The 22,014-nt window shown below is 45.2% G+C and overlaps 1 protein-coding gene across 3 annotated transcripts in view; it reads right to left on the bottom strand.

Moving 5' to 3' along the window:
- ELAVL4 (ELAV like RNA binding protein 4) overlaps positions 1-22,014 on the bottom strand; it is a 102,294-nt gene that overhangs the window by 5,322 nt on the left and 74,958 nt on the right. For 2 of the 3 annotated variants that reach the window (XM_010591295.3, XM_023549620.2), the window contains exons 4-6: positions 3,976-4,129; positions 2,102-2,327; positions 210-248 (exon numbers count right to left, since the gene is read on the bottom strand). In XM_010591295.3, the coding sequence (XP_010589597.1) occupies positions 210-248; positions 2,102-2,327; positions 3,976-4,129 (419 nt within the window). Of the gene's footprint in view, positions 1-209; positions 249-1,850; positions 2,328-3,975; positions 4,130-22,014 lie in introns of those variants that run through there. The other variant, XM_023549619.2, reaches the window with a different exon arrangement.

Raw genomic sequence — 22,014 nt, 5'->3', positions numbered from 1 at the left:
AAAGTGAAACACACAAACACACTTTTTGTACCCTAAAAGAAATAAAACCAACTGAGGTCTAAAATTAAAATTAGGAATTTGACATGCTGGTGGAAGAAAAAGGAAGAATTAAAAAAAAAAAAATGTAAAGTTAGTGAATTAAAAAAAAAAAATTCTAGCCCCAGTCTGTGCCAACACGGACATCTGGCAATCTGTGGAGTTTTAATTACCTCTTTACGCCATAGGCCATATTAAGCAAATTGTCCAGCCTGCAAAGAGAAGGAGGGTCTCTGGGTTAATGCCTCACAGATGGCAAGATCGCTCAATGGAACTATTAATAAGAATGCTCCATTTTCAAAGAAGAAAAGCTCCACAACTTTCCCCAACGCCTAAGAGTTTATCCACCAGTAGTTTCCCTCTTACTTGCCTCCAACTGTAAGTAATTCATGTTTAGGTCAATGCTCGTGTTTAAAGAAAATGTCTAATGAATCTTCCCTTCTTTCAAAGTCTGAATTAATCCCACTCCCTTAGCCTCTCAGAATATTTGTGTGGATTTTATTTTATATTGTATGTGAAACTGTTTTAAAAAGGGAGAGGGGCTTCTTAAATCGTTCACCTTTTCATGTAATTAAACTTGTGAATCAAGGTCTCTGTTGCATATTGACAACGCACAAGCACACCACATGCATCAGGACTGATTTTTTCTCTTAGCCTAGCTACAGTAACTAAACCTTCTTACCACATACGCTTTTTTGTTTGTTTGTTTTTGGGGTTAATATTTTTAAAAATTAGCTTAATATTCAGAACCCGAAAACACCTCCTGGCACGCGGCCATTATGGTATAATCTTCCTCACGTTCGGTACCTTAGTTGGGGACAAGCTATTCACACCATGGGGCAGTAGTAACCATAGTTTCTGCCATTAGACGCCTGCTGGAGAGGCTTTTTACATAAATACTGCATGTGCTCTCACACAAAATAAAAATTAGATGACTTGGAGTCTTCATAAATCATTAACCATTTCGAATTCACAAGGAATGGGAGGGCATAAAAAGGCTGATCTTTTCTCCTCTTGTGGCCAGGCGGAAGGGCCCGCTATCTTCCCATGTGATATCTGACAATGAGAAAAACTGTTTTATTAAAGGGAGGTTGGGACACAGGTGGAATAAAATAGCTATTTTAGAATATACTACGGGTAGGCCCAAAATATCCTTATCTCTTGTCCCCAACTGCCTTGCATAATAGAGGCTGTTCAAGGTGGGGCTGCCTTTGTGGACAGCAGTCGGCCTTTAGAAATGTTCCAAAAAAAACCCCAAACCAAACCCGCTGCCATCAGGTTGATTCTGACTCATAGTGACCGTAAAGGACAGAGTAGAACTGCCCCATAGGGTTTCCAAGGAGTGCCTGGTGGATTTGAACTGCCAACCTTTTAGTTATCAGCCATAGCTCTGAACCACTATGCTACCAGAGAAATGTCTCTAAGAAATGTTCCAGGAGAAGGGAAATCCCCCACTGCACCAGGAGCTTCCCGGGAGCTGGGTGCCAGAAGTATGAAATGATAAAAAGGCCTGGACAAAATCCTCTTCCTTGCCTTCCCAGTGTTTGATGACTTAACAGACAGAAAAAGGGAACATCCAAAGAGAGTTTCTCCCCTCCTCTCAACAGCATCACCTGCTGAGGGAAAAAGAGGACAGCAAAATGACTTCCTCTGGCAAGGATCTGCCTCCTGGTATACCTTCTCTCTACCCTTTGCTTTGACTTTATTAAAAGCCCCCATCCGGCCTTAAGTCTGAGCTGCCGGATATGGTCACTTATCTGTGAGTAGCTCTTGTTGAAACAGAACCTTCTTTTTGGTTAAAAACGGTAGTTTTGTTTCTACTAAGAAATCTAAAATTTAGCCACATGGTCACAACGGTGAGTAGGCAGGGGGCTTGAAGGGCATCTGGCCCAATCAGCTCATTTTACACGAGTGGAAACCAAGGCTCAGAAAGGAATTTTGCACAGTAATTCCTGGTGGTGGAGATGCTTACCCTTGCCCCATCCTTTAGGGCCGAGGGCTTTCCTGGCCTTTGCCTGACCCTGTACCCCTGCAGCAGGGCCCCTTCCCCTGTGGGCATACCTACCTGAACCTCTGAGCCTGGTGGTGAAGTGGGCCGGGGTAGCGCCGGTTGGGGGACTGGTAGAGCTGGGAGAGTAGGGCCTGGCTGGACTTCTGGCTGGGGTTGTTGGCAAACTTCACAGTAATCGGTTCTGTAGCACCACTGGGCTTCTGGCCATTCAGCCCTTTGATGGCTTCTTCTGCCTCAATCCTCTTATCAAAGCGGATGAATCCCACCCCTCTGGATACTCCTGGAGAAAGAGGAAGAGGTTCCATAAAGACAGAACAAACCAAACCAGTAAAAATCTCTGGGAAGAGATGGGCTGTGCCCCACGGACATTCTGTGGGGTGTCAGCTCACCTGTAGGGCTAGAGCCAAGCTGGGCTCCTCCGATCACTCTTACCAATCAAAGCACATCTGCCTGTGTTTCTGACTTGCACCCACAGAATCGGGGAATCTCTCCCATCTCTCCCCTTCAGCTGTCTACTACTGCCCTGTTTAGTTCTCATCTCCCTTAAGTTGCTGTAACTGGTCACCCACTGTCCAGTTTCTAGTCTTCCAATGTGTTCTCACACCTAGCCACTAAGTCACTTATTTGAAAAGCAAACTCTGACCATATCGTACCCTTCAACAAAATCTTCTGCATCTTTTTCGTACTTTTTGCATTTTGTACCTTATGTGTGGTAGCTATTCCTCACTACCTCCCTCTCCAAACAGAAAAACAAAACCCACAAAAAAAAACCTTCCATGGCTCTATGCTGCATACAGATAAAGTCCAGAGATCTTGGTACAGCATTCAAAGCCTCTCATGATCTAGCCTGAAATTCCCTGCTGAGCCTCATGCCAGCCACCTTGAACCACCTGCCATTCCTTAAACAGGTTGTGTGCTTCCTTGACTCCAGGCCTGGCATATGCTGTCCTCTCGACCTAGAATGCTCTATCCCTTTTTCCTGCCAGGTAACTCCCAAAGCCATGGTTAAACATTGCTTTCTCAATGGAGCCCTCCCAACAACCCCCACCAGGCATAGCGTGCCTTCACCAGGCATAGCACACCTTCTCCTGAGCTCACACAGTGCTCTGGAAAGGCCCCTAGTAGGTACACGTCACACCGGTGTCCTATGATGGGGCGGACTGTGCTGCATTCATCCCTGCTCTGGGCCCTCTGTGCAGTGACTGGGTCAGAGCAGCTTCAGGGAGGGCTTGTTGCATGAGTCAAAGGATGACATGCTAAACTACAATCGGTGGTGAGTTTTTAAACTGATACCAAATTAGGGGTAGGTGAAAACACTGTGTCATTAAAAATGTAACCCCAGGTGACTTATATTTCTTACTGAGAGGTGGTGGTTGCAATTCTTTGTTATGGACAAAGTATCACAGTACCAGATCCTGGGTTCCTATCCCTGCACTGCTCTTAACTAGCTGGTCCCCCACTTTGGACTTCTGCTTCCTCACTTGTGAAATGAGGCAGTTTGAGGTTCTCTCTAAATCTCTAATGCTATGATTTGGAGCTACAACTATATACACACATTCTTTTCACATACAAAATAATATTACCCGGTTGAGGGAAAGAGACTTTGAAGGTCATACAGTCCCATTCCTGATACCTGAATCCTCTTTACAACCCTGCCAAGTGGCTCAGCTGCTGCTGGAACAATTCCCATAATGGCAAACTTAACTACCTCCAAAGGTGGCCCATTTTAAATTTGAGCAGTTGACTGATACGAAGTTTCTCTCCCAAGTCAAAATTACATCTATTCATGACCCATTAAAAAAAAACAAAAAAAAAAAAACCATGCCTCCAACCTTAACCTACCATTACACCTCTGCTCTTATGGGTAACAAGTCACTTGGCTGGTGACACTGAAACACAAGTAAAGAAATTACAAAGAAATATTTAACCTGTGACTTGATCGACCAGGATTCGTGAGGTGATAATACGGCCGTATTGCGAGAAAAGTTGCTCCAGTTCCTTCTGGGTCATGGTTTTGGGAAGGCCGCTAACATAGAGGTTAGCATCCCTGATTGAGGCAGAGCTTGGACGGGCATATGAGACCTAGAAAAAGGCAAGAGGAGCTGAATCCATTACAGGCAATCACCCTCAGAGTAGAGACTGAGTCAACAACCAAGATGACAGCACCTTGTCTATAGTTACAACTCATGGTGTCAGTTTAAATAACTCAGTAGTTCAGATTTTTAGCTCTTCTTGTAATAGTAACGAGAACCAGGATAACAGCCATAGAGGAACAAAAGGAGAGTCGACGAAAACTTAAAACAAATGCACAGATAAGGGTCTCTAAGTGCAGAACAAAATAGCTACTGTATGGCAGCTGTTAAATGCAGAACTACCCACGCATGGAGTTCTGAAGATTTACCTCCTGGATGTGGGTGTATAGACGATTTACTGTATCCAACACATAATAATCCTCGAATAAACCAAAAAACAAAAAACCCATGAAATTCTGTTCTGCACATTTCTCTCCTTGGCACCCTCCCCACCCGCTCCTTCTTGAACACATAAAATCGATCAGGTTCTCTGCAAGACTTTTTATGTCCCATCCTTTTTGTTGTTCCAATCTGTCCCCACAAGGTCTGCTCTCGCTGAATGACAAAGTGCTGGTGAAATGGGGCTGAATGAACATCTGCCTGCGAAACTGGATATGTGACCTTGTCATCACATCTGCAAGGACCAGTGGCCTTCTACTTTGAGTCACAGCAGACAAAACCACAATAAACAAAATGGGGGCACAGAAGAAGGGGGGAGTGAGAGGGACAGGGCAGTGAAAGCGAAAAGAGATCCTCAGTGATGGTTATAATAAGTTTGACTTTGTAAATTTGTCCTCCCAGATCTCTCAACTGGTTTTTTTTTCTTCCCCAAAAAGCTAACACAGAAATGTAAACAGATCTGAAATTCCATCTGTAAGAAGCCAAATCTGTAGCAGTACACATAAGCAAAGCAAACCCCAGCAGTCATTAATTTTAGACTTTCATTTACTTATTTATTTATTTTTTAAGAAAACAACATCAGACATTTGAAATATAATTTACAGCTCGTCTAACAAAAGCGCTTTCCTACTAAAGCTATTTCTGGGGTGGTTATGGCTCAGAATAGATGATAAAAACAGTCATTTCAGAGCACATCTGACAACGTTGGACAGCAAGGGGCCTGAAAGCCTTACGGTTTTTCAGCTGGGAGTTTAATTTAATCCACATAGTTGGTTCCGAAGACATGCTAAGGCTATAAGAGTGAGCTTGTGCATGTGTGTGTGCACACACAAAAGCATGTGCGCAAAAGGAATTGTTGTCAGTTGCCATCGCATCGGCTCCAACTCATGGCGCCTTACGTATAACAGAATGAATCTGCCCTGCACCATCTTCATGATGGTTGGCATATTAGAGTCCATTGTTACATACCAGTGGCACAGCTTCCAGCATCACAGCAGCATGCAAGCCATCACAGAACAACAAACTGACAGACAGGTAGTGGGGAAGGAATTACACATGTTCAACTGGACCTTTGGCATTAAAGACTAAACTTCCATCCAGCAAAGCAGACCTTACTTCGGAGGCCTGAAGGGGAGACAGTGGCTGTAGCAGGAGGTTTAGCAGAGAGGACTGAAGGATCAGCAGACCCCTCACCCATGCCACCACTCCCCTCCAGCGACAGAGATGCCAGGTCTCTTTATGGTCTCCATACCTAAAAATAGATGCTGACTCAACAGATAGTGATGTGAGTGACTAATCTGCCCTGCTTGCCTCCTCTTGCCGACGGAGCGAAGCAGCCAGCCTGCAATGTCTACTTCTTCTAGAAACTCATGGGCTGGCTGGGAAGCATCTGTAGGCTCCTTCTCAGCACATGGGTGAGAGGCAGAGGGGCCTTTACATGGAGGGACCTGTGTGCATTTGAGGTGTGGGGGAGTTGGGGATATTGAAGAGCAATATTGGAACTGAGTTCATGCAAAACTAAAGGGAGGGGGAATGAAGGACCAAGAATCCTGTGCAATTGCCTAGAGAGGACTTTGCTCCACAGAAAGTTCTCTTTCCCCTCCTATTACCTGAAAGTAGAAGTCTTGTGGGTTATAAACCTAGCAGAACTGTTTTTCAGACAGGAGGAGGAAACGGTGAAACCAAAAACCAAACCCACTTGCCATCGAGTCAATTCTGACTCGTAGTAACCCTACAGGGCTGAGGAGAACTGCCCCATAGAGCTTCTAAGGAACGGCTGGTGGATTCGAACTGTCGACCTTTTTGGTTAGCAGCCTGGGCTCTTAACCACGATGCCACCAGGGAGAAGGAAATGAAAACATTACAGCGGCATGTCCTTGGTAATGAGGGTGACCCTTATTTAACCCCTGACAATTCTAATTATCTCAAAGACCTTTGTGCTCTCTCAAAACATGCTCTCTCACCTCTATGGCTTTGCTCATGAGGAAAAATTTCCTACCCACCTCCAAAGATCTCAGCTCAAAGGCCACCTCCTCTAGACAGCCTTCCCTGATTTTACCTCCTCCTGAAAATTGCCTCTCGATTGTGCTCTAACTGAACCATACCCACAGTACTTACCCTCTTCTGACTTGATTTACCATCTCCTCATCTAGTGTTCTATCTGAACTGACCCATGGTACTTAACCCCTTCTGACTTTGGCTCACCCTCTCCCTATCTAGTCTGTTGATCTCCTTGAGGTCGTGGGGGGTATGTATCTTATTCATCTCTGTGGCTCTGACTTCCAGAACAAAGCTTGATCACAGCTTATGATGAATGATGCTGCCATTCATGGCTCTTTGGGGTTAACTGCAACTTGGATTCCTCCACTTGGGGGTGGTCACTAAGAGTCAAATACCCAGAATCACAGCTGTGTTTCCCCGATAAGCTAAGAGCTAAGGGCCAAGTTTCCCATTCCCTAGTGTCTAGGGTCAGAAAATGGAAATCCTGGTGGCGTAGTAGTTAAGTGCTATGGCTACTAACTAAAAGGTCGGCAGTTCGAATCCGCCAGGCGCTCCTTGGAAACTCTATGGGGAAGTTCTATTCTGTCCTATAGGGTCAGAAGGACTGAAAAGATATTGTTCTAGGATACACATCATCTTGAGGCCTTCTCTTGGCAAACATTTCCTGAGGACTCACTATGAGCCAGGCACAACGTTGGGTACTGGAGATACAGTAAGAATAAGGCATGGTCTCTTGCCCTAAAGGACCTCCAAGTCTAATGGGGGAAAAAGACAATCCAAAGGAATTATTCAATAGACATTAGTTAAATGGAAGAATGAATGAGTAAACAAAAAAATAGACTACCACAATGCCGCAAGACATGTGCATTACCAGGGCTATGTATAGGTACAACTGGAACACAGAGAAGGGGAAACTAATCAGGGATTAAGAGGGCCACGACAGAGGCAGAGCTGAGGTGAGACTGGTGGTGAGGCAGGTGGTGTGAGGGTGTGTGGCGGGGTCAGGGAATGGTAGGTGGTGGTGCTAACAGTTAAACTCTTGATTATTAACCGAAAGGCTGGAGGTTTGAACCCACCCACAGGCACCTCAAAAGAAAAGCCTGGAGGTCTGCTTCTGAAAGGTCACAGCCTTAAAACCCTATGAAGTGCTGTTCTACTCTGGAACAAATAGGGTCACCCTGAGTTGTAATCGATTTGAGGGCAACTTTTTTTTTTTTTTTTTTTGCGGTAAGAACAAATCAGGAGATGAAGGTCAAGAGCTTAGTACAGTGCCTGGCACACAATAAATTCATAATGAATAGTAACATCCTTGATTCCCGTTAGTTCTGGGCAGCCAGAGCTGGAGTACAGAGGAGAGCAGGCTGGGAACAGACCCTGTTAAGAAAAAGGAGCTGGCACTAGAAAGTGGATGACACAACCAGAACCATTTTCCCAAAAGATGATTCTGGCAGAGGCAGAGTCTCAGCAAGGGAGAATTACTGAGACAGATAGAGACAGACCCCAGCCACAGAGCAGCAACAAATCCCAAAGGTAAATAGCACCTCGATCATTCTCTACCTAGCCTAACTCCTGCTTGGTTTTTGTCTTCTATTTGGAAACTTAAGTCTCTTAGTTTTGCTAGTCCTCTGTCCAGAAAACCTACAGAAGTAAGAGTGGTGGGCAAAAAGGACCGAATAAGGATCTTCCTGCGTTTGATTTCCAAATGCTCACCCCAGTACCTAAACTATTTACGTTTCCTCATACATTTGTTAAATCCTAACTGAGTGACCCTGAGTGTAAGGCCCTTTGTTAGGCCGAAACATTTCTAAAAAAATCTCTGGCTTTCAGCCCCTGCAGAGGGTCAAGCATTGCTGGAGTGTTATTCCCACTGAGCCAGTGTCCCAGAGCCTGGGGTTTCCAACACTGGACAAAGAGCCCTAGAGAATCTCCCTTGCCTCAGACAGTCAGGACCCTGCTCACTTCATTCATCCAGAATCTCTGAAGACAAGACTGGCATGTCTAGGTCAGCACTAATCTCATGCTGGAGCTCAGAGAGAGCCAAAGGCAGGGAGGCCACTCCTCTCCCACTGAGTAATGGTAGTCCAAAGGTGGGTGATTGGGAATGGCCAACTCTACAGATGACCTCGACAGAAGATTCGCAGTCCCTCCAAATCCCCAGGCCCTCCCCATCCCTGTTGGCTTGCAGCCCCTTGAAACTCCCTGCAAAAGCTATTCTAATAAAAGTACTTTCCTGCTTATGAGCCGGTTCCAGTACTCACTAGCTGTGTGACCACGGGCAACTGAGTTGATCTCAGTAGGCCCCAGTTTCTTTATTGGTAAAAAGGGAGACAATTCTCCTTGGATGGATTATTGTAAAGAATTGAGATAATGTATTTAATGTGGCAAGCGTCTACCTGGAATTTAGTAGGTACTCAGTCCACAGCCTTCAGTATGGATTACACCTCAACATAAAGAAAACAAAAACCCTCACAACTGGACCGATGAGCAACATCATGATAAAGGGAGAAAAGACTGAAGTTGTCAAGGATTTCATTTTACTTGGATCCACAATCAACAGCCATGGAAGCAGCAGTCAAGAAATCAAAAGACACATTGCATTGGGTAAATCTGCTGCAAAGGACCTCTTCAAAGTGTTGAAGAGCAAAGATGTCACCCTGAAGACTAAGGTGTGCCTGACCCAAGCCATGGTATTTTCAATCACATCATATGTATGTGAAAGCTGGACAATGAATAAGGAAGACTGAAGAAGAGTTGACACCTTTGAATTGTGGTGTTGGCAAAGAACATTGAATATACTACAGACTGCCAAAAGAACGAACAAATCTGTCTTGGAAGAAGTGCGGCCAGAATGCTCCTTAGAGGCAAGGATGGCGAAACTGCATCTTACATACTTTGGACATGTTGTCAGCAGGGATCAGTCCCTGGAGAAGGACATCATGCTTGGCAGAGTACAGGGTCAGCGGAAAAGAGGAAGACCCTCAACGAGGTGGATTGACACAGTGGCTGCAACAATGAGCTCAAGCATAACAATGATTGTAAGGATGGCGCAGGACTGGGCAGTGTTTCGTTCTGTTGTGCATAGGGTCGGTATGAGTCGGAAGCGACTCGACGGCACCTAACAACAACAGTAAATAGTAGAATCCATCCTCCGTTGGGACACATCTTCCAGTTTTACCAATCAAGCAAACAAGCATCTGGAACACTGCTAGTGACCATCTGCAGAGGCACTGTCCTCATCTGCCACCCTGGTGGGGTCTGGGTCATCCTTTCCTACTTCACTACCATCAGTTTCTTTTAACACATTCCCACAGACCCTACTGCCTCACATTCAGGAAGTACTTTCTATTTTCCAAAGTGACTTCACAACACTGCTCTCAGCGATTCTCACCAAGGTGAGTAAGGCAAGCATTGTCGCTCATCACAGATGATGGATGAGGGAAGCCCTCCAGTGTAAGGCAACATGACTGAGGCTCAGGACTACTTCCCAGGTCCACTGTGCTCTTCCTGCCTAGCACCCACAGATTGCCATACCTGCTCACAGCCAGGGCTAGACCTGGGCAGGGCGGGAGAACAGCACAGTCTGGGGAAAAACGTTTCCTGAATCACCAGCAACATCCTACCCTTGTTTCTCTGACCTGCACGATATGGGAAAGGGAGAGGATGTGGAAAACATGGATCCTTCTCACCCGTGGAGAGGTGCTCCTTTAAGAAAACCCTGGCATCAGAAGATGAAACTTGGTTCACTCCTTCCTGCATGAACACCTACTCTGTGTCAGGCCCTGTGCTGGGTGCTGGGGGTGTCTCTGCTTCAAGGATCCCACAGTCTGGTGAAGGAGGTAAGCAAACAAAGACATGTAATACAGTGGGCTGTTCCTGATAGGAGGCTTCTTTTCTCACTCCTGGTGTTTCCTCCATGTGGAGGGAGCTCCTGGAGTAACACTCTAGGCCTCTTTCTACTCTTCTCCAGGGCAGTTGGAGTAATTGCCCTGAATGGAGGGTTCAATAGAAGAACTGGGCATGTGAGACTCAGATGCCACCTCCTCTCTTCTGGGAGCCTGGTGCCCACAGGAAGCACTCGTTCAGCTCTAGGCCCTAAGTTCTATGGGGCGGGTTCTGCTCTCATATGGAAAGGCCTGTGGGGTCCAAAGCAAGCGTGATAGGGTGCATTAGTCTTTCTAAGTATGGGATCCAGTGTTAGTAAGTCCACTGTGGCTTTGTAATCAATCCAAGACTTAATCAGTAATAAAGGTGATTTTTGGATTCCATCCTTTTTTCTATTTTGTCTTACCTCTTAATTGGTTTCGAACTTGGATGTGGAAAACAGGGGTGTCACTTTTTGGCTCCTTTCAATCCCAATAGTGACCTCTATCACAGAACAGATATTTTTATGAGTGAGGCATTTGAATCCATCTCTCTGACCCCAAAGCCCTTGCTCTTACTCTGTTTCCTTTCCATTCCAAAGTAGGTGCTCAATTTCAGGGGCATAAATGAGCACTTCCTTGGAGTAGCCTGCCTCAGGGCACAGTTACTTGATATTATAACTAGCTTGTGTCAGTGAGACCCACAGGATAAGGGCTTGGGACTACTTCCCAGATCCACTGTGCTCTTCTTACCTAGCACCCACAGATTGCCATACCTGCTCACAGCCAGGGCTAGACCTAGGCAGGGTGGGAAATTGATGGTAGTGAAGTGGGAAAGGATGACCCAGACCCCACCAGGGTGGCACATGAGGACAGTGCCTCTGCAGATGGTCACCAGCAGTGTTCCACAAAGCTGTTAATCTCCACAACCAGGTTCAGAGTAAGTGGAGATAAAGGTGACAGGGGTGATGCTGATGATCCCGGCAGTAAGTGCTGCCCTTGAAATCTGCTTCACAGAAAGTCAGTGCTGGAACCAGCCTCAGATGTTCAGGCAGGATCTGACAGTTGGCCATTCACCTTACATATGTCCAAGGACAGGAAGCTCACCCACTACCTCATGGGCATTCTGCACCATTGCTGGGAAAGTTCTGCCACAGAGTTCAAATCTGTCTTCTCTGTATTTCCCATCCTTCTCTTATTTCTCCTCTAGCTTCACACACGAGCAGCATTCTTCCTGTACTCCCCACCCCTTATCCTGTGGGTCTCACAGACACAAGTTAGTTATAATATCAAGTAACTATGCCCTGAGGCAGGCTACTCCAAGGAAGTTCTCATTTATGCTACTGAAGTTGAGCACCTACTTTGGAATGGAAAGGAGACAGAGTAAGAGCAAGGGCTTTGGGGTCGGAGAGATGGATTCGAATTCTGACACCTACTTGCTGTGTGACCTTGGGGTAAGTCACTTCAATTTTCTTAGCTTCATCACTTGCATAACAGATACAGAGTGTAGGAGATTTCTAACAGAGCTGTGTGAGGGTTAAACAAGCTAATGCATGTAAGATGTTTAGGCACAATGTCTGGCACACAGTAAGTGCTCAATAAACCACGGCTTTGATACAATTGCTATGTATCAAGCCTTGTGCTAGACACTGGGGGTGCAGAGATGAATACAACACAGTCCCCGACATGTAGAACTATTAGTCTAGCAGAGGAGACACACTCGCACCCATCATTTCAGAATATCAGGCTGCAGATTTTCTCCAATCTGTTCTAACATTTTGCTCTCTCAGTGAGCACAAACTCCCCAGAGCAGACAGATCCTTGGGGGACACTCATTCCAAAGAGACCAGAAGAGTGGCAGCAGTGAACAGCCTCTGGTGTCGTCAGGGCCTTCTAGGAACAAACCTACCCAGAGACCTCCGGTCCCACCTCCAGAAGCAAGGAGTGAAGAAAGAAGCCAGCTGGCTCCTGGAAACAACTGTTTTATTCTGAGGATCATCTTTCTCCCTGTGCCTGCAACTGCAGCCCCACCCACAGACAGGACAGGTGACCTCTTCTACAACCCTAGCGCAGAAAGGCCAGAAGGCCCCCTCCTCATACTTCCCCCACCTGCCACTTGATATATGATATTCTTCCATCAGGGGCAAACCCTAATGGTAATATTTCTAATGAGTGCTGATCACGCCACTTCTCTGGTCAAAAACCTTAAATGGTTCACCAGTGCCTTGTGATGGAAGTCCAAACCCTTGATCTGAGCATTCAAGGCTCTCTGGGATCCGGCCCATCCTCCCATCTTCTCCCAGCAAAGTCAAATCCTGCCGGTTTGTCAAGGCCCATTCTGAATGGCACCTCCTCCAGGAGGTCCAGGAAAAATGACTGCTCTCTCCTTGGCTTCTACAGATGACAAACACTTCAATGGCTGCAGCCATCAGACCCTGCCTCCCATCAAAGCCATCTGTGAGAACTCACCTGCCCTATTAGTTTCAGCATTTTGGTGGTCTCTGCAGCCCCCTCCTCTGTTCTCCCCTCTGTGGCATCTGGTCTTAAAGCCTTATGTAGGGCAGGAGCTTAGGAAATGATCTCTGAATGGCAAAAAAATTTATAACGCGTATGCAGTGGATTTTAACTCCTTTCCGAAGGCCTGACTTTGATGTGGAGAAGGAGCTAGAGAGAATCACGGAGTTGAAGAATATCTAAAAATATCATGAGAGTATCTGGCACACAGTAGGCTGGATTAATATTTAAAAAATTTTTTAAATGATGTGGTAATTGATTCGTGTACCTAATAACTTCTTTTAAAGAGTCCATCAAAATTATCAAGGGGGTTTGGTATGAGGATCTTGCTGTCTGACCAGCAGCTTGCAAAAGGGAGAGATGTGTTAACTGTTCCATGGCCTAGTTAGTGGAAGAGCTAGTCTCGAACTCAGGGCTCCAGCCTGAACTGCAACCCCTGACTCCTGCTTTATCAAAGACTGATAAGATTACTGTGGAACCTGGGAGCTGTGTAACACTTTCCACTATACAAGGCCCTTTGTATATGTTGCCTGGATCTTAGTAAGACTCAGACTCATTCTTTACTTTCTTATCTATCCCTGAAGACTGTAGATAGAAAACCAGTCTTCCCCCTCTCCTCACGTAATTTTCACCTTACGAGTGACAGTACGACCATAATCTTCATTGTGGGGAGTATTTTTTGAGTACCCCTTGTAAGCTATGATTACCTGCAAGGGAGGTATAATTAGTTCCATTTTCCAGATGACAAACTCAGTTTCAGTGATGTCAAGTACTGGTCCAAGTTCACACAGTTAGCTGAACTAAGAGACAAACCCAGATATACCACGCTAACTCGGACAGTGAAATAAAAGTTGTGTGCTTGGCATAAACTGCTACTTGCTCTGGAAAGTTACTAAGCTGGAAAGGTCATGCTATAATATTTTATTGGTGGGACTGTTAGAGCTAGAAGGGACCATTCTTTGGATGAGGAAATAAGCCCAGAGAAGTAAAGTAAGTTGCCTAAGGTCACCCTAGTAGTTTATGATAGAGCTGGGACTTAACTCTGCATCTTATCTCAGAGCTCCTTTGAATGGACGTCAGGGAAGGGAGGAGGGAGAGGGTGCTCTATGGCCTTTGACAGGCCAGCTGTACTGCCCTGGGGCAGCATGATCGCCATGGAAATGTGATTCTTTAATCCTCAGGGCCAGTGATGTTCCGGACCAGCAATGATCAACAGAATTTTCTGGGATCATGAAAATGTTCTATATCTGTACTGCCCAATATGGTATCCAGTAGCTACATCTGGCAACAGCACTTGAGATGTGTCTAGTATAGCTGAGGAACTGAACTCTTAATCTTAACTAATTTTAATTTCAATATAACTAACCAGACGTGACTAGTGTCTATGGGAATGGACAGAGCAGTTCTAGGCCCAGAAACAACACAAAGTTACAACATCTAAGGCCTGGAAGAGTCCTTTAGGGCCATTTAGTCAGACCCCAGTCTGGTACAGGAATCCCTTCTGCATCACACCTAATGATTCCATTTGAATGTCTCTGAAGATAAGAGACTCACTGCCACCCAAGGCAAATATTCTACTCTGATGGATTCACAGATTCTTTTCTCAGACACTTGAAATATAGGACTGAGCTAATAATGCCTTAGTCATTGCAGAATTTTCTTCCTAGAAAGCGGAGCAGCAACCATTGTGGGCTGAACTGGGTGCAGTGGCCTCTTTGCCATCTTGGTCACTTGCCTCTGGACAACTTTTAGTGCCAGGTCTTATTAAAATGTGGACCTGAGAATGGGACACAAGACACCAGGTATGAGCTGACCAGCAAGGACAAGAAGGGACTACTATTTCCTGTGATCTGGAATCCACAATTCTCCTAATGTAGCCAAGAGTGTGCTGATTTTCTTTAAATAGCTCACATCACACTGTTGGCTCCTTTTACACTTGTAGACCACTTAAGTCCCCAGGCCTCATTCTATGCACTTCTGAAAACCTAAGTGTCCTCCCAACCTGTAGGTGTCTAGACCCAGGACACTGGGAACCAAGGACCTTTAAGACAGTGGGATTATATCAACTTCACTAAGCTGAAAAAGCAGGAGAACTCTACTTCTGTCTCTCAAACTCCTCTTCCTATATTTGAAATGATGCACTCAAAGGAGGTTAAGCAGAGCAGCCAAATAGAATGTCCCACAAGAAAGGGTAGCCTGGTACACCTAGGGTAATTGGGTCTCCAGTTTCCATTGGTGTTGCCATGTGCCCTCTCTTGGCTCCTTGGGGAGTCAGTGATCCAGCCACCCCCGCTGACCTTGGCAGGAAGTGCTCCCACACCGTGCTCTGACTATAGCTGTGGTGGGGGATGAGAGAAAGTGCCTTTTTATTATTAACAAGACTGAAGGAGGCAGACCATCATTTCTGGGTGGGGTGATATCCGTCAGCAAAAAATGATCTGCTAACTCTCTGGGAAGCATTAAGAGCAGTGATAGGAGAAATGACTGCTTATGCCAAGTGCAAAGAAAAGATGCCTCAGCGGAATGGAGGCCTTTAGTAAGGCAGGTGGATTGCGGGAGGGAGGAAGGAAGGAAGGAGGGAGGGAGGCTAGACTCCTTGATGACCCCTGGCAAGAGAAAGAAGCTGGAGGGGCAAAGTGGAACCTGCAAAACTGAAGTGTGGAAAGATCTCCTGGAGGCACTGCTACTGCTATTAGGGAATAAAGAGAAAATGGAGAAATGGCTAAGCAGCACCTCAACACAGAGAAGCCGGCATAAAGAAGGTGGCTCTCTTCCTTCCCAGAGCAGGGAGGTTTTTCCTTCTGAAAAGGCTTCACTCACACACCTTTCCCTTCTCTGGTCCTGCTCTCTCCGGAGCTGGGCTGCTGCCTCATGATAAAGCGTTTTCTTATTCTCTCACTCCATCTGCCAACTGAGTGTCAACCCTCCTGGGTTCACTCAGTGTGGCAGAAGCAGCCCTTTTGCCCCTTCATCCCAGACCTAGTCCTGAAATCACTTGCACCCTTAGTTTGCATGAAGCTGTGTTCTGAAAATGCTTTACTTAAAGTCGTATTTTTTATAATTTGAGTAATAGCTTAATGCAATTATTAGGAAAAGAGGAGACACAAAATCATTTGTATATATGTAATGCAATGAGAAAAGGAAGGAAACAAAAATGTTAACAGTATTGGGTTGGAAATGGCTGTATTGTTTTCATGATATGATTCTGTATTTTCCAAATTATCTACAAATAAGCACGTCTTGTTTCTCAAATGAGCAAAAAAGCTCCAAATAGACTGAACACCAACATCTAAGGCTGATAAAAAATCTACCACGGCAGCTAGTTTCCTTTGCCAAAACTCCTAAGTGGCATACCATTGCCAGGTGAACCTTCTTAGAGTTTAACTTTGACCAGATCTCTCTCCCTCTCAAACCTTGCACTGCTCCCTATTTCCCCCAATATCAAACGGGAACCCCTCCAGCCCCATGAGCACCCCACCCCACTGCATTCATCCTGATCCTTTGCATGGCTCTGTCTCCCATCAGACAGGAGCTTCTGAGGGAGAGCAGTGAATGTTTCTCTAATTCTGCTTCTCAAACTTAGGTTAAAACCTGAAAGGTTTAGTGGGAGTGGTACCACACCCTCAAATTTCATTTTAGATCACTTTTTACTGAAGGCTATCAGTGTAACTTGAACATCTATCCAAACTTTTGGTAGACAGAGTCCTCTTTTGAAGGTACTACAAAACCATCTCATTTTCTTTGTTCCTAATTAATGGAACTGGGACAAATGCAACTGGATTCCACTGAGTGCTCCTTAGTAAGCTACAGTGTAAATTCAGGGGCTGCTCTATTAGACCCCTTGGAGAAGCTCGGGACTGTACAGCATCAGGGGTGGGGTCAAAGACTACCAGGACTCATTTCCCAGAATCCATAGCCATTTCATCCACAGCTTCGCAGAGTTGAAAGTGATCTCTGTTGGAGACAACTAGAAACAAACAAAAAACAGCACCCTGAAGCCCTAAATGGGGCAAATCATGCCTACTGGGCTCAGGGCTGAAATGCTGAGAAATGACCTAGTTTCTCAAGTAGGGAGCTAGGCTGCTCTGGCAGGCCCGAGAATATAAGCCCATAGTCCACACTCCATCTGTTTCTGACACACATGGGTGAGAGAATCTCCGGGACACTGCCATCTCCGGTTCAACTAAACCCCAGTACCTTGCACAAAGACTGGAAAGCAGAGGCCTGAGAAATATCTGTTGCTGTGAAGAAAGAATCTGAAGTGAGGTGTGTCCCTGGTTGATGGCAGAAGCCCTGAATCACAAGCCTGCTTACTGAAGAACACGGAGGGGCCAACAATTCACTCGTTTGCTTTTTTTATCTCCTTCCTGGGCCACGGAGTATAACCCGTGTGCGTGTGTTCATGCGTGCTTGTGCACAGAGCCAAATACACGCCTACACACCCTCACAGAATGCACGTGCCGCTGAGCAAACAGGCAGTGTGACATTCCAACACTTAGGACCTACTGCCAGGGATTTATTTTTACTCGTTTTTTCTTACTCTAAATCTCATTTACTGTGTGATCCTGGGTAACCTCTTTGAGACTCAGTTTCCGCATTTATATAAAAGAGATAATAGCACTTACTTACAGGGCTATTTTAAGCTTTAGAGTTTATGTGTGTAAAGCACCTAGCCCCAGGGATGTTCCACAGATTAAATGATATCAAGAATGTAAAGAGTTTAGAAGAGTGTTGAACACAGAGTAAACACTCAATACAAGGGAACATTACTGTTATTATTATTTCCTTTGAAGCACAATTGAGCAGCTCCTCTTCTGGCAGAATGCATCACGGCACCTTTGGATGCTAACTTTAGCTCAAGTGCTGAATAGTTGTGTGCTTTGGACAAATCACTTCATTTCTCTGAACCTGATCTCCAAGATTAGAGGTGGGAACCTGTGCTGCCATGTCCCGCTAAAGAAATTATAATCCAAATATCACTTCCTCTGCAGTCACCATCCACACCAACCATCTGTGGCTTAATTACATGCAACAGGCTCCCTCTCTGCCTAGGTGCTGGGAGAGCTAGCCTACGTCTAGACTATGCTTCTTGAGGACAGAGGGCTGGCCTTGCCTTACTCAGGCGCTCGGTATTCACACATGATCACATTAAAACAAAAACCAAACCCATTGCCGTTGAGTTGATGCTGACTCACAGCGACCCTATAGGACAGAGTAGAACTGCCCCATAGGGCTTCCAAGGAGTGCCTGGTGGATTTGAACTGCCTACCTTTTGGTTAGCAGCCATAGCTCTTAACCATTATACCACCAGGGTTTCCACAATCACATTACATCTCCCTTAATAAAGGCGAAATGAATATTGGTTGACAAGGAACCATCATTTGGGGGCACCTTCAATAAGCAGGAAAACTTGGTGGCATAATGGTTAAGTGCTACGGCTGCTAACCAAAAGGCTGGCAGTTTAAATCTACCAGGTGCTCCTTGGAAACTCTATGGGGCACTTCTATTCTGTCCTATAGGGTCGCTAAGAGTCAGAATCAACTTGATGGCAATGGTTTTTTTTTGGTTCTATAAGCAGGCACTGTCCTTTAGCTTCCTGCCCTGAAGTGAGTGCATTTAAATTTGAGTTCAGAGGCTGCAAACTGCCTGCCCACAGGTTATCTATTAAAGTTTTGTTTGGCCCGCCTACATAATGCTTTAGGATTTTTAAAATTATGCTTTAACCACTGTGTCGCCAGGCCTCCTTTGCGTGTATAGCATGTATAGCACTCCAGAAATGCTTTAGAAATGTGGGAAGGAGGGACAAGCTTAACTAAAGTTTGTAAACATGTACTAGATGGTTCCCAGAAAATCTCTGTAATGCAGGCTTCCAAAGAAGAGACTTGTTTTTTCCAGATAGACAATTGAATTGAATTGCCAACCTTCAAAAACTGGGAGATTTGGCATTAAAGAAAATCTAGATTTCTGTTTCCCTTGAAAAATGGGAAGCTCTGGCAATAATCTGGGTTTAAACGAACGGCAGTAGCTGAAAAGTAGCTGCCCTCTTTACTGCTCTCTCCAGCTCAGCGGTCTCCACCACTCCTTCAGGCCTTCCATAACCATCCTGGAATCTAGCTGTTAAACATTAACCTTCAGAGTTTAGGAATTAACTCTTGGTTGGCCAGCAATTATTTTGTCCATTGTATTTAAAGTAGTGTGTCTTGCACATATTTAAAAAAAAAAAAAAAACCCATTTCTGTTGGGTTGATTCTGACTCATAGAGACCCTGTAGGACAGAGTAGAACTTGGGTTTCCAAGGCTGTAACCTTTACAGAAGCAGACTGCCATATCTTTCTCCCCTGGAGTGCCTGGTGGATTTGAACCACCGACTTTCTGGTTAGCAGCTGAGCACTTTAATCACTGCATCACCAGGGCTTCCTTGCATGTATAGTACTCCAGAAATGCTTCGGAAATGTGAGAAGAAGGGACAAACTTAACTAGTTTGCAAACATGTAGTAGATGGTTCCGAGAACATCTCTGCAATGCATGCTCCCAAAGAAGAGACTTGTTTTTTCCAGATAGGCATATTATGTATTCCTTTATGGGTGTCAGAGCAAAGATATGCATCTCATATCACTTATCAAAGCAAACTGAAGCAGAAGAAGTAAACAGTGGCTTGAAAGGCAAAAAACCAATTTTAAGAAATTAATAAATGATGAGACCACTAACAGCAGACGAAAAGAGTTTGCTCCCTCCCCCTCTTTAATATGATTTTTACCTTAAACACTGTGTCCCTTTAGGAAAGGGAAGAAAAGTTAATAAAAGGAACCTATCACTCAAACATAATTTTTAGTATGGCAAATAAACTGCTTTAATGAAAGGCCTGAAATCCCCAGGTTTGCCCATTAAATTTTCATTCGTAGTAGAGAATGGAAATTATTGATTCAGCCGTGGCATCATGCGTTTTGAATCCTACAGCGCCTCAGAAGCCCACGTTACTGCTGGGTGCAAATGTGTTGGCAGCATTTTGATGCAGGGTGGGTGAGGGGGTGGGGAAAGGGAGATAGATAAGGGAAGGAAGCAGATTGACTCTTCCCAGAAAGAAAACGATCAATGTTTTTTTTTTTTGTCTCTAAGATCCACTTAGACAAAGCACTGCTTCTGATGTGATTATGGGCCAGGGGATGCATTATGAAACTAGAGAAGCTGGGTCCACTCGGACTTTGGGAAGACTCCAAGGGACTCATGGAATACTTAAGATAACAGAATGGATGGTCGACGACTTGATCCTAAACCGTTTGGGGAGGAGTTTGGGTTTTAAGGAAACTGTAGAGAGAGAGAGAGAGAGAGAAAACCTTGCTCGGTTCAAGGTCAAGGGAAGAGCAAATGTCTGAAACTCGAATGCTGAACTGGAACTGGATAGCACAGAAAATCATTCAAACCCACAAACATAGCTCTCACCCTGGTGTGGTCCCATCAAAGAATCAGGCGACATGAGCAGCCAATCTTTACTTAATGCTTGAAAATAGGTATGGCTTTCCTTTGAAAGAAATTAATCCTCCTGCCTCTCAGAGGTCTACCCCATAATTAAACAACTCTTGATTATTTCCCCCTTAGAGAACTCACAGAAATTGATTCTAAGCCAAGGCAGAGACAGCCTGCATCAGGCACATTTTGGGGTCTTCGTGTACCATGGAGAGCCCTGGTGGCGCTGTAGTTAAGAGCTCAGCTGCAAACCAAAAAAGTCGGCAGTTGGGAATTCACCAGCCATTCCTTGGAAACCCTATGCGGCAGTTCTACTTTGTCGTATAGGGTTGCTATGAGTCAGAATCTACCAGACAGCAACAGGCTTTGGGTTTGGTGTGTACTGTGTACTGGTATGAAATCAGGGAAAGCAATCATCCTCAGAAATAAGCTAAACTCTGTTGCCAAAGTAAAGCTACTTAAAAAAAAAAAAAAAAAAGGAAGGAAAGATATTCACACAATATATTCCAAAAAGAAAAGGTTTTTGTTTTGTTTTCATTTTGATTACCTCCCTGCTAGCATTATATCAGTGATCTCCTCTGTTGGTCTGGATGTTGGAAAATAGCTCTTTGGACTAAAAAGTTCTGGTTTTGTGTTTTCAGATGCTGAGAGCTGGTGCCATCTATAGACTTCCATTCTGGGAGAGGTTTCTCTTTTGTCCTACTTTGCGTCAGACCTGCTGTCGTGATGATAAGAGCACCCAGGAGACACTTCCCGCGGTTTAATAGGCTATGAAGGATAATGAAGGATGGGACTCGTTAATCAGCTGGCAGCTGCCCTCAAACAGGACGCTGGCTGGAGGTGGGGGAAGAAGGGGAAGTGGGCTGAGGAGAAGGCAGGTTTCTTCCAGAACACCACAGGCTGCCCAAGGGCGCCCTTGAAGCAAACAGCACCACCTCTTGAAGGATCCCCACTACATGAAGTCTGAACTGAGAGGGACAATCCAGCCTCAGAAGCCTCTATCTGGAGGACCAGGCTCTGGGTAACTGTTTTGCTTTTTCAACTTAAAAGCATACCCTCTTGAGATATTATCTGCTGGGCTGGTTATTTTCAGATTGCTGGAATGTTACTTTTTCTGTTGTTCCTTTACTATGTCCCCATCGATTTTATAGTATCCACCCCTATTTTACCCCTATTACATTAGCACCTTTATAACTGATTTTTCCTTTTAGAGTCTTCATTACGAGGGTCCTCTCCACTCTTAAGTAAAGGCCAAGCCTGCTAGCCTGGCACACACCTCCTGACTTGGCCCCTGCCCACTTTCCCATCCTCATCTTTTCATTACCTTCCCATCCAAAATTAGGCCACATGATCCTATATGCTGCCCTCGGCTTGTCATGTTTTTCTATATTTTCACACCTTTGCATGTGCTATTGCCTCTGCCTGCAGTGGCTTCTCTGCCTCAGCCTCTTCCTTTGCCTCAGTTCTGACCAGTTTTGCAGACTCAGGTTCACAGGCCCTCTTGGTGGGATTGTCATCCCTGACACCCATCTTCCCTCTGGATTGGAGGTCCCACAGCTCTTGGTCCTTTCCTTCAACTTAGCTATTATCTCACTCTCCTGTACTGGTCTGTGTCCCTACTTAGTACAGGTGGCCAGTAAATGTTCTTTGACCAAAT

Source organism: Loxodonta africana, chromosome 3 (assembly GCF_030014295.1).
Source record: "Loxodonta africana isolate mLoxAfr1 chromosome 3, mLoxAfr1.hap2, whole genome shotgun sequence".
In the NCBI taxonomy this organism is placed as follows: domain Eukaryota; kingdom Metazoa; phylum Chordata; class Mammalia; order Proboscidea; family Elephantidae; genus Loxodonta; species Loxodonta africana.
Note: the sequence above shows the minus strand (reverse complement) of the source record. Positions and strands in the feature narration are given on the sequence as shown.